This window comes from Ranitomeya imitator, chromosome 1 (assembly GCF_032444005.1).
Source record: "Ranitomeya imitator isolate aRanImi1 chromosome 1, aRanImi1.pri, whole genome shotgun sequence".
In the NCBI taxonomy this organism is placed as follows: Eukaryota; Metazoa; Chordata; class Amphibia; order Anura; family Dendrobatidae; genus Ranitomeya; species Ranitomeya imitator.
In genome coordinates, this window is record NC_091282.1 from 658590092 (window position 1) to 658603021 (window position 12930).

The 12930-nt window shown below is 41.0% G+C and overlaps 1 protein-coding gene across 5 annotated transcripts in view; it reads right to left on the reverse strand.

Moving 5' to 3' along the window:
• ARHGEF2 (Rho/Rac guanine nucleotide exchange factor 2) overlaps positions 1-12930 on the reverse strand; it is a 163877-nt gene that overhangs the window by 11985 nt on the left and 138962 nt on the right. For all 5 annotated transcript variants that reach the window (XM_069728796.1, XM_069728795.1, XM_069728797.1 and 2 more), the window contains 8 exons: positions 5570-5637; positions 5426-5489; positions 4894-5026; positions 4700-4812; positions 4237-4383; positions 3754-4004; positions 2677-2802; positions 2467-2584 (listed from right to left, as the gene is read on the reverse strand). In XM_069728796.1, the coding sequence (XP_069584897.1) occupies positions 2467-2584; positions 2677-2802; positions 3754-4004; positions 4237-4383; positions 4700-4812; positions 4894-5026; positions 5426-5489; positions 5570-5637 (1020 nt within the window). The remainder of the gene's footprint in view (positions 1-2466; positions 2585-2676; positions 2803-3753; positions 4005-4236; positions 4384-4699; positions 4813-4893; positions 5027-5425; positions 5490-5569; positions 5638-12930) is intronic.

The window sequence follows — 12930 nt, forward strand, 5'->3', positions numbered from 1 at the left end:
GTACAAGAATATAACTAATATAATGCTGCACTCTATGTACAAGAATCTAACTATAATACTGCCCTTTATGTACAATATAACTACTAAAATGCTGCTCCCTATATACAAGAATATAACTGCTATAATACTTCACCCTATGTACAAGAAGATAACTACTATAATACTGCTCCTGTATTCAAGAATATATCTTCTTGTACATAGGGAGCAATATTATAGTAGTTATATTCTTTTACATAGGGGCAGTATTATAGTGGTTATATTCTTGTAAATAGGAGCAGTATTATAATAGTTATACGCTTGTACATAAGAGCAGTATTATAGTAGATATATACTTGTACATTGGGGCAGTATTATAGTAGTTATATTCTTGTACATAGGTACAGTATTATAGTAGTTATATTCTTGTATATAGGAGCAGTATTATAGCAGTTATATTCTAGAATACAGGAGCAGTATTATAGCAGTTATATTCTTGTACATAGCAGTATTATAGTCGTTATATTGGTGTACATAGGGGGCAGTATTATAGTAGTTACATTCTTGTATATAGGGTACAGTATTATAGTAGTTATATTCTTGTACATAGGAGCAGTATTATAGTAGTTATATTCTTGTATGTAGGGTGCAGTATTATAGTAGTTATATTCTTGCACATAAGAGCAGAATTATAGTAGTTACATTCTTGTATATACGGTACAGTATTATAGTAGTTATATTCTTGTACATAGGAGCAGTATTAAAGCAGTTATATTCTTGTACATAGGGGCAGTATTATAGTAGTTACATTCTTGTACATAAGAGCAGTATTATAGTCGTTATATTCTTGCACATAGGGGGCAGTATTATAGTAGTTATATTCTTGTACATAGGAGCAGTATTATAGTAGTTATATTCTTGTACATAGGAGCAGTATTATAGTAGTTATATTCTTGTACATAGGAGCAGTATTATAGTAGTTATATTCTTGTACATAGGAGCAGTATTATAGCAGTTATATTCTTGTACATAAGAGCAGTATTATAGTAGTTATATTCTTGTATGTAGGGTGCAGTATTATAGTAGTTATATTCTTGTACACAGGGAGCAGTATTATAGTCGTTATATTCTTGTACATAGGGGGCAGTATTATAGTAGTTACATTCTTGTATATAGGGTACAGTATTATAGTAGTTATATTCTTGTACATATGAGCAGTATTACAGTAGTTATATTCTTGTATGTAGGGTGCAGTATTATAGTAGTTATATTCTTGTATATAGGGTACAGTATTATAGTAGTTATATTCTTGTACATATGAGCAGTATTATAGTAGTTATATTCTTGTATGTAGGGTGCAGTATTATAGTAGTTATATTCTTGTATATAGGGTACAGTATTATAGTAGTTATATTCTTGTACATATGAGCAGTATTATAGTAGTTATATTCTTGTACATAGGGGGGCAGTATTATAGTAGTTATAGTCTTGTACATAGGAGCAGTATTATAGTAGTTATATTCTTGTACATAGGAGCAGTATTATAGTAGTTATATTCTTGTACATAGGAGCAGTATTATAGTAGTTATATTCTTGTATGTAGGGTGCAGTATTATAGTAGTTATATTCTTGTACATAGGGGCAGTATTATAGTAGTTATATTCTTGTACACAGGGAGCAGTATTATAGTCGTTATATTCTTGTACATAGGGGGCAGTATTATAGTAGTTACATTCTTGTATATAGGGTACAGTATTATAGTAGTTATATTCTTGTACATAGGAGCAGTATTATAGCAGTTATATTCTTGTACATAAGAGCAGTATTATAGTAGTTATATTCTTGTATGTAGGGTGCAGTATTATAGTAGTTATATTCTTGTATATAGGGTACAGTATTATAGTAGTTATATTCTTGTACATATGAGCAGTATTATAGTAGTTATATTCTTGTATGTAGGGTGCAGTATTATAGTAGTTATATTCTTGTATATAGGGTACAGTATTATAGTAGTTATATTCGTGTACATAGGGGGGCAGTATTATAGTAGTTATATTCTTGTACATAGGAGCAGTATTATAGTAGTTATATTCTTGTACATAGGAGCAGTATTATAGTAGTTATATTCTTGTACATAGGAGCAGTATTATAGTAGTTATATTCTTGTACATAGGAGCAGTATTATAGTAGTTATATTCTTGTACATAGGAGCAGTATTATAGCAGTTATATTCTTGTACATAGGGAGCAGTATTATAGCAGTTATATTCTTGTACATAGGGAGCAGTATTATAGCAGTTATATTCTTGTACATAGGGAGCAGTATTATAGCAGTTATATTCTTGTACATAGGGAGCTGTATAACACTTAAGTGCAGATGGCAAAAAGTGCGTCTATTTGGGACAGTTGTCACTGCTCTTCGCCCACTCCTTTCAGCAGCTCACACAGTACATTACTCGCTATGATGACAATATGACTCATATCTGCACACCTTTAGAGTTCTGCAGTATGCGATCAATGAGGACAGGGTACTTGGTAATTCTTTGGGTGACGAGAAGAATGCACTCTGGCACTCCATGCCTTCGGAGCAGCTGCGATCGAGTTAATTTCTGTATGGATAGAGAACACAAATCAGAAATTAAAGAATTTGTGAACCACCCACATGTCTAAATGTCAAACACGATTCTTCAAAAGAACTCACTCTCATCAGCTGCTGGAACTTCTTATCTCTGGAGAACAATTCCTTGTAGAGTTTCACAGCCTTTTGGTGCTGGCTGCAGAATTCAGTGTATGCTTTTTTCATGTGTTCTGTGTTGGTCCCTGAAAACTGCAGAGGAAAAACAGATAAAAAAATTTAAACAACCCCAAAAATGCTGAAGATAACCAAAAGAATTCTCATTTATCTAGAGAATGGTTAATGTCCAACAGAAAGTAGGTAGCCATTATTAATAGTATACAGGATTGTTTTCTGAAGATAGTAGGGATTCATGCTCTCAGGTAGGCATTAGGTAGCGTTCACACAGGCAATGCAGTTTGGCCCAAACAGGTGCAGTTTTATTGCCTTGATAACACTCCAAGAAATTCAAAACCAAAAACAGCCTCTTCTGGGCACAAAGGTGTCAGAGCAAATAAACAGTTAATTCAGCAGGCACAGATATGTCAGGGCAGGTTCACCCATACAAATTACTTTCACTCCTTTACTGAAATAAGAGCCCAATTCCAGTCTCGGTATAACCTTCAGCCTGAGCTCCAGCAGCTTCCAGCACCAAATAGGAGTGTTCAACTCCGGACACCATTCACACTGAACAGGCTGCAGCTTCCACACGTTACACTACATTTTCAACACACAGACTGCTCAGCTTTCCTAGCTGACACATGAAGTGTCCATTCAGAGAGAGACCCCCGGCACATTTCTCTCCCCGCTACGGCTCACATTTTGGCTGGTCACTCACCATCTTCACCACACTCAACTTTGCTTCTTTCAGCAGACTGACGCACCTGAAGAACACATGCCCTGGTTCTTAGCTAGTTAGGGGAGTCTAATAAATACCTGCAGTGCTAGGATTTAACTCAGTCCTACCTGGCTTTGCTACAAGACCTATTAACAACCTCTATGGAAGTCTTGAGAAATAAATCCCAGTTTTTGCTCTCCCTTATCCCCATTTCCTACGTGCATATTTACGTGCTGCATTCTTTAAGTATATCAGATAGGCTAGCGCCCCCTAACTCCTTGAGGCCAATGTTTAATACATCATCTACTCACAAGTGTCTACAGTACCTGATTTATGAGGATATCTCCCAGCTTGTTGATGACGAAATTCTTGGTACTGTCAGGTTCCAGGGAGTCCTTGCGCCTCTCAAGGAGCTGGATGAGGAAGCGAATATGGATGTCACTGAGTTCATCTACGCATGGGAACATTTTCTGGACCAGAGCGGGATCCATCTGCAGGTCTTCCAGCATTCCTTTACGGAACAGGTAGGTCATAATCTTCAATGTGCGAACATGGTGGAGCTCGGTTTGGATAAGCTCTAGAAAGTAAACCAGAAGGAGAGAAGTCAGAGCAGAGTGGGGCGTTGTGTGCATTTCTGCAAATCGAGAAACATTTTAGTTTTTATTTGGCATCAATATAGTGTTGCCCAAAATTAGAGAAGGTTAACCCGTCTCCCTGATTTCTGGTACTGCATTTAAGGGGAACAAACCATAGAGAGCTTGTGTGGCACTGTTCCTTTCCCCCATAATTCTGCCAAATAGACTTCTCACCATAAATAACATCCTGCCGCTTCATCACATCCTTCTTGTGCTTTTGTAGATAATTGCTGTCCACCGCTGTGCTCCACGAATCCGCCTCAAACTCCTTTTCGTCCATTGCAAAGTCGCTCATCAGCTGACTGCAGATAATATCCGCCCCTAAAAGACGGAAGAGAGAGGTGCAAAGTTTAAGTCACCTGTTGAGCTTCTTCTTTACACCTACATTACGGAAAGTCTCAGGGAAGATTAGCGACAACATGTGTCAACCAAAGTAAAAAAAAATGCAAAGAAACGAAAACAAAAAAAGATAAAAATAAAGTAGCCTTTAGGCAAAAAAAAAAATTGCAAAATTTCTGCTAGTAATAACCACCCTACTACTCAAATGTACTAACTGGCCACACACAAACATCGAGCAGACTTTGTCAAGACTAATATCGTAGCGATGGATGGTGATGTACATCACAAGGACACAGACCTCCTTCATCAATCAGAGATTCCACCGACAGCGTCCTGTTCCTCATGTTCAGGGAGTCTGTGGACTGAGACAAAATCCGACGTATTCCCAGGGGACTCTCATCGTTCAGATTCCTGAGTAGCACAAAAAGAACTTAAACATGGCGTCCAGAAAGTAGACACACGCCAAACAGCCTACTTAAACTGTAATCTCACCCTGCAATATTAGTGGTGGAGACGCTTTTGGAGAGAGATAAAGATGGTCGCCCCCGACGTGAACCTAGCAGGGAGTGTCGGAGGCTATCGGAAGGGTAGATGGCAGAGTTGGGTCTCTCCCTTAAAGTACTAGCTGCAAGATAGAAAACACAACAATTAATAAGATGTTTACATGCAGCACCATTTCCCTCCACAGGGTGGCAGTGAAGTGCAAGTTTTCATTTACAGTATATTTGCGGTATAGTTTTCTTGCGCAGGGTGGCGGTACAGGTTTATTAGAAAACTCAGAATAGATGCAGATCTTTCTGGTGTGCCACAGGTGTAATAAATCCACCACATTATAGGAGTGAGGAGTTCTTCTGTGAAGAAATCACATCTGATTTTGCAATGTTAATCACCTCATTTTTTCAGAAGTTCATTTTTATTGGGCCACGACCTCTATTCCTGAGCTCAGTGGGCAATTCTAATCCTTTTTATTACGTTCTATAACCTGTTGCACCGGGTTTTTACAGCCGGCTGTAGTCGTACTCACATTTATTCCTCAGCGACACGTTCTGGAGGGCAGAACTGTTCTTCAGGAAGGCGGCTTTCTGCTGCTGTAACCATAAAACAATCACGATTATATGATGGTCACCCGCTAGGTGATTGCCCCCTTTGGTTTATAACCCACACGTACCTTCTGTTTCACCTTGGTGCAGCTGGGGAGGGCGTCTTTACAGCGGTTGTGTATCGTGACGTTGCACGCTAAGGGAAGAATAGGAGAAGATTGGTTATTTTACATCTGACGTATTTTCGAGCTTATAAACATAGAAGGCCTCGGTGTATGTTTAAGGGTTAACGATGACTGTTGTTCTCAGGACAGGAGCTTTCGAGTGGTCCGGCATCGCTCTGGCCATTATAATGCTTACAGAAGGGCACATAATACCCCAGTGGATGTACGGTAAGATGGCGTCACCAAGGGGCAGACACAAGAGGACCCCGAGACGTAATGACCCAAGAACTAGTGGCAGAATCTTTGACGGGGGGTGCGCTATATGGATTTGACAAGGTGGTGACCTCATAAGGGAGTGAGGCCCAGCAACAGGCTGTAATTATACACCATTAGTAGCAAATAATTGAATTTCCTGGTTTTCTTGATGGGGCAGGACAATTAACTCTTTAATGGAGTTGGCCATAGACCTGGCAGCAGTTATAGGTCCTCTGCCAGCATACGGTGCCTTGAGGGAGATGACGTATGCCGAAACTGCCGGGCCAGTAATGAGAGGAACGAGGGAAGACAACTCATCTCCTGTAACATCTCACAGAAGGTCCATTGTGCGGAGGCTGAAACCTACAGATACTTACATCCCAGTCACCGGATCACAAGTTCTCAGCTCTCCATAAAAGTATCTAGTGCGGAGAACAATGCCACAGCGGCCACGACAATGGAGCACTGTGCTTGGAATGCTCAGCCATATGGTGTCATGACATAATACTTCTCAGGTTGCAGCCATTTTTTTAGGCCATTTCAGAGTCTAGCCTGTCTTTGGTTAAAATGTAGAAACCTCAGTGCATAACGATGGCGGTATTATCAGTGCACAGAGTAACTATTACTTCAACTCTGTATGGTGGTCATATTCCATTATTGTATTATAGCTGCGGTATTATGGATTTTGGTGGTCCTTTACATTCTTGCCACATGAATTGTTCCTTCAATTTATTTTTATTCCAAATATCTGATAATATTATTCAATAAAAAAAATTGAACAGAAATCTCTCATTATTTATGAGACCGGAAACCATAAGTGAACCCTCACCTCTCTCCCATACACACCCTGCGACCACATCCTGTCTCTCTACAGGAGCGCACCGCACAGGTCCTCACTGTGTGCAGCAGGAGCTGGCGGCACTATTTGTAGGGGCACATTGTAACTGCATGATGGGATTAGATACACCGCTCAGTATCACATCAAAGGACTAGATACACAGCTCAGTATCATACATCAAAAGTCTAGATACACAGCTCAGTATCATACATCAAAGGCCTAGATACACAGCTCAGTATCATACATCATAGGACTAGATACACAACTCAGTATCATATCATAGGATTAGATACACAGCTCAGGATCACATCATAGGATTAGATACACAGCTCAGGATCATGCATCACAGGATTAGATACACAGCTCAGGATCATGCATCACAGGATTAGATACAAAGCCCAGTATCACACATCATATGATTAGATAGACAACTCAGAATCACACATATGATTAGATACACAGCTCAGGATCACACATCACAGGATTAGATACACAGCCCAGTATCACACAGGATAGGATTAGATACACTGCTCAGCAGACAGTATCACACAGGATAGGATTAGATACACAAATCAGGATCACAGGATTAGATACACAGCTCAGTATCACATCATAAGATTAAATACACAGCTTAACAGACAGTATCATACAGGATCGGATTAGATACAGCGACTCAGTAGACAGTATCACACAGGATAGGATAAGATACACAGCTCAGCAGACAGTATCACACAGGATAGGATTAGATACACAGCTCAGCAGACAGTATCACACAGGATAGGATTAGATACACAGCTCAGCAGACAGTATCACACAGGATAGGATTAGATACACAGCTCAGCAGACAGTATCACACAGGATAGGATTAGATACACAGCTCAGCAGACAGTATCACACAGGATAGGATTAGATACACGGCTCAGCAGACAGTATCACACAGGATAGGATTAGATACACAGCTCAGCAGACAGTATCACACAGGATAGGATTAGATACACAGCTCAGCAGACAGTATCACACAGGATAGGATTAGATACAGTGGCTCAGGAGACAGTATCACACGGGATAGGATTAGATACACAGCTCAGCAGACAGTATCACACGGGATACTATTAGATACACGGCTCAGCAGACAGCAACACACAGGATAGGATTCGATACAGCTCAGCAGACAGTATTGTGGAAGGTCCTTAAAAATGATTTCAGGGAATTAGGCTGCAAGCTGAAAGCAAGGACCTCCAATGTGGTATTTTCCGAAATACTGCCTGTACCACGTGCCACGCCAGAGAGGCAACGGGAGATTAGGGAGGTTAATAAGTGGCTCAAGAATTGGTGTAGGAAGGAGGGGTTTGGGTTTCTGCAGAACTGGGCCGACTTCTCAGTTGGCTGCAGGCTCTACGCTAGGGACGGGCTGCACCTCAATGGGGAAGGTGCAGCTGTGCTGGGGGAGAAAATGTCTAGAAGGTTGGAGGAGTGTTTAAACTAGGGATTGGGGGGAGGGTATTCATTTTATAGGAGGGGAAGATAGTGCAGATAGAGACCTGGGCACAAATAAGGAAGTTGGGGGTGGCGGTGGCATGGGGGGTGGGGTTAGAACAGTTAATAATTTAAGAAAGAATAGAGGTACAGAGAGATACATAAAGTGCATGTATACTAATGCCAGAAGCCTCGCCAACAAAATGGACGAATTAGAACTAATGTTGTTGGACAGTGTCGGACTGGGGTGCCAAGGGCCCACCAGTAACATTGACTTTGGGGGGCCCACTTTTCACCTGCATGCAAATATTACACTACCCTCATTCACAAATTTACCTATATCTCTATATAATAAATAAACTGGGTAGTTTGGTTGATGAATGATGATATGCTGTTTTTTTTTTTTTTTTTACAGACTGAATCAAGTGAATTATGCAAATACTGCCTATACAGTGGGGTTGGGGCCCCAGATCTGCACAGGGGTCCACCGGGGCCCCTGTTCCCCTATGGGCCAGTCCGAGCCTGTTGTTGGAGCATAATTATGACATGGTGGGGATATCTGAAACGTGGCTGGATGAGAGCCATGACTGGGCTGTTAACTTGCAGGGCTATAGCCTGTTCAGAAATGATCGTACAGATAAGGGAGGGAAAGGTGTGTGTCTATATGTAAAATCATCCTTAAAGCCCATCCTGCGTGATAATATAGGTGAATTTAATGAAAATGTAGAGTCCCTGTGAGTGGAGATAAGGGGAGGGGGAAAAAATAATAAATTACCGATAGGGGTTTGTTATAAATCTACAAAAATAATGGAAGCAATGGAGAATATCCTCGTAAAGCAAATAGATGAAGCTGCGACTCAAGGAGAAGTCTTTATTATGGGGGACTTCAACTACCCCGAAATAGATTGGGGAACAGAAACCTGCAGTTCCAGCAAAGGTAATCGGTTTTTGACAACTATGAGAGACAATTACCTTTCACAATTTGTTCAGGACCCAACAAGAAGGGGGGCACTGCTAGACCTAATATTAACCAACAGGCCAGACCGCATATCAAACATAAGGGTTGGGTGTCACTTGGGGAATAGTGATCACAAAATAATAAGTTTTCATGCATCCTTTAAAAAGATGTGTAGTAGAGGGGTTACAAGGACACTAAACTTCAGGAGGGCAAATTTCCAACGGATGAGAGAGGATCTTGGTGCAATTAACTGGGACGATATCCTGAGACATAAAAATACACAAAGAAAATGGGAGACGTTTATTAGCATCCTGGATAGGACCTGTGCACAGTATATACCGTATGGGAATAAACATACTAGAAATAGGAGGAAACCAATATGGCTAAATAGAGCTGTAAGGGGCGCAATAAGTGACAAAAAGAAAGCATTTAGAGAATTAAAGGAAGTAGGTAGTGATGAGGCATTAAATAAATACAGAAAATTAAATAAATTCTGTAAAAAGCAAATCAAGGCAGCAAAGATTGAGACAGAGAGACTCATTGCCAGAGAGAGTAAAAATAATCCTAAAATATTCTTTAACTACATAAATAGTAAGAAATTAAAAAATAATAGTGTTGGCCCCCTTAAAAATAGTCTGGGTGAAATGGCGGATGAGGATGAGGAAAAAGCCAATATGCTAAATGACTTTTTTTCATCAGTATTTACACAAGAAAATCCCATGGCAGACAATATGATCAGTGATAACAAAAATTCCCCATTAAATGTCACCTGCTTAACCCAGCAGGAAGTGCGGCGGCGTCTAAAAATCACTAAAATTGACAAATCTCCAGGCCCGGATGGGATACACCCCCGAGTACTGCAGGAATTAAGTACAGTCATTGATAGACCATTATTTTTAATCTTTAGAGACTCCATAATAACAGGGTCTGTACCACAGGACGGGCGTATAGCAAATGTGGTGCCAATATTCAAAAAGGGGACAAAATCTGAACTCGGAAATTATAGGCCAGTAAGCTTAACCTCTACTGTGGGTAAAATCCTGGAGGGAATTCTAAGAGATGCTATACTGGAATATCTGAAGAGGAATAACCTCATGACCCAGTATCAGCACGGGTTTACTAGGGACCGTTCATGTCAGACTAATCTGATCAGTTTCTATGAAGAGGTAAGTTCCGGACTGGACCAACGGAACCCAGTGGACGTAGTGTATATGGACTTTTCAAAAGCTTTTGATACGGTGCCACACAAAAGGTTGATACATAAAATGAGAATAATGGGGATAGGGAGAAATATGTGTAAGTGGGTTAAGAGCTGACTCAGGGATAGGAAACAAAGGGTAGTTATTAATGGAACACACTCGGACTGGGTAGCGGTTAGCAGTGGGGTACCACAGGGGTCAGTATTGGGCCCTCTTCTTTTTAACATATTTATTAATGACCTTATGGGGGACATACAGAGTGGTATTTCAATATTTGCAGATGACACGAAACTATGCAGGGTAATCAATACAGAGGAGGACAATTTTATATTACAGGATGATTTATGTAAACTAGAAGCTTGGGCTGATAAATGGCAAATGAGCTTTAATGGGGATAAATGTAAGGTCATGCACTTGGGTAGAAGTAATAAGATGTATAATTATGTGCTTAAGTCTAAAACTCTGGGCAAAACCGTCAATGAAAAAGACCTGGGAGTATGGGTGGATGACAAACTCATGTTCAGTGGCCAGTGTCAGGTAGCTACTACAAAGGCAAATAAAATAATGGGATGCAATAAAAGAGGCATAGATGCTCATGAGGAGAACATAATTTTACCTCTATACAAGTCACTAGTTTGACCACACTTAGAATACTGTGCACAGTTCTGGTCTCCGGTGTATAAGAAAGACATAGCTGAACTGGAGCGGGTGCAGAGAAGAGCGACCAAGGTTATTAGAGGACTGGGGGGTCTGCAATACCAAGATAGGTTATTACACTTGGGGCTATTTAGTTTGGAAAAACGAAGACTAAGGGGTGATCTTATGTTAATGTATAAATATATGAGGGGACAGTACAAAGACCATTCTGATGATCTTTTTAATCATAGACCTGAGACAGGGACAAGGGGGCATCCTCTACGTTTGGAGGAAAAAAGGTTTAAGCATAATAACAGACGCGGATTCTTTACTGTAAGAGCAGTGAGACTATGGAACTCTCTGCCGTATGATGTTGTAATGAGTGATTCATTACTTAAATTTAAGAGGGGACTGGATGCCTTTCTTGAAAAGTATAATGTTGCAGGGTATATACACTAGATTCCTTGTTAGGGTGTTGATCCAGGGAACTAGTCTGATTGCCGTATGTGGAGTCGGGAAGGAATTTTTTTCCCCAGTGTGGAGCTTACTCTTTGCCATATGGGGTCTTTTTTTGCCTTCCTCTGGATCAACATGTTAGGGCATGTTAGGTTAGGCTATGGGTTGAACTACATGGACTTATAGTCTTCCTTCAACCTTAATAACAATGTTACTATGTATCACACAGGATAAGATTAGATACACATCTCTGCAGACAGTATCACACAGGATAGGATTAGATACACATCTCAGCAGACAGTATCACACAGGATAGGATTAGATACACGGCTCAACAGACAGAATCCCAGCACAAGATTAGATACACGGCTCAGCAGACTAAGGGTATGTTCACACTATGCGGTTTTTACTGCGGAACCGCCGCGATTTTGCCACTGTGGGTCCGCAGCTGTTTTCCATGCAGGGTACAGTACAATGTTACCCTATGGAAAACAAAAACCGCTGTGCCCACATTGCGGAAAATCCCGAAAAAAAACCGCGCTGAATTGCTGCGGAAAAAAAGAAGGACCATGTCACTTTTTTGTGCAGAATCGCAGCGATTCTGCACCCATAGAAATGCATTGATCCGCTTACTTCCCGCATGGGGCTGTGCACACCATGTGGGAAGTAAGCGGATAATGTGCGGGTGGTACCCGGGGTGGAGGAGAGGAGACTCTCCTCCAGGCCCCGGGAACCATATCTGAGTAAAAAAAAAAAAGAATTAAAATTAAAAAATCATGATATACTCACCTCTAAAGTCTCAGCGCTGCACGCGGCCGTCCGGTCTCAGGTTTGCTATGCGACTAGGGCCTGCGGTGACGTCGCGGTCACATGACCGTGACGTCACGAAGGTCCTGGTCGCACAGCATCTTTGGAACCGGACCGCCGCCTGCAGCGCCGAGGAGATCGGGACGTCAGAGGGTGAGTATATCATCATTATTTTATTATTTTTAACACTACTATTGATGCTGCATATTGCTGCATATGCAGCATTAATAGTAGGGGTAAAATCCCGCAGCGGAACCCGCAGGACAAACCGCGATAAATCTGCAGGGATAACCGCAGCGGGTTTGCCCTGCAGACTTATCAAATCCGCTGCGGGAGAACCCGCAGAATAAAAAGCAACGTGTGAATGTGGCCTTACACTAGATGTGTGGCTCTTCTATGATGTCTGTCCTCTGTATCTGGAGACACTGAGTGAGACACAGTGGGCACTAGATGCCTGCTCATCACTGGTACCGGATCCTTAATATCTCTCTTGTACACCCAATGCCTCATTTTGGATCCAATCTCAGAACTAATTTATGAAACAATGCTTTTAAGCAATACAATAACTTATGGGGAGATGAGCGTTCCTCAATTTCCTCCTCCTAGAATTTAGCTGGAGCTTCCTTGCTTTGGTTTTTTTTTTTAGTAAAACAGCCCAAAAGTCCATAAGATTGTGTGTAATCTAAGGCCAGGCTCTGGG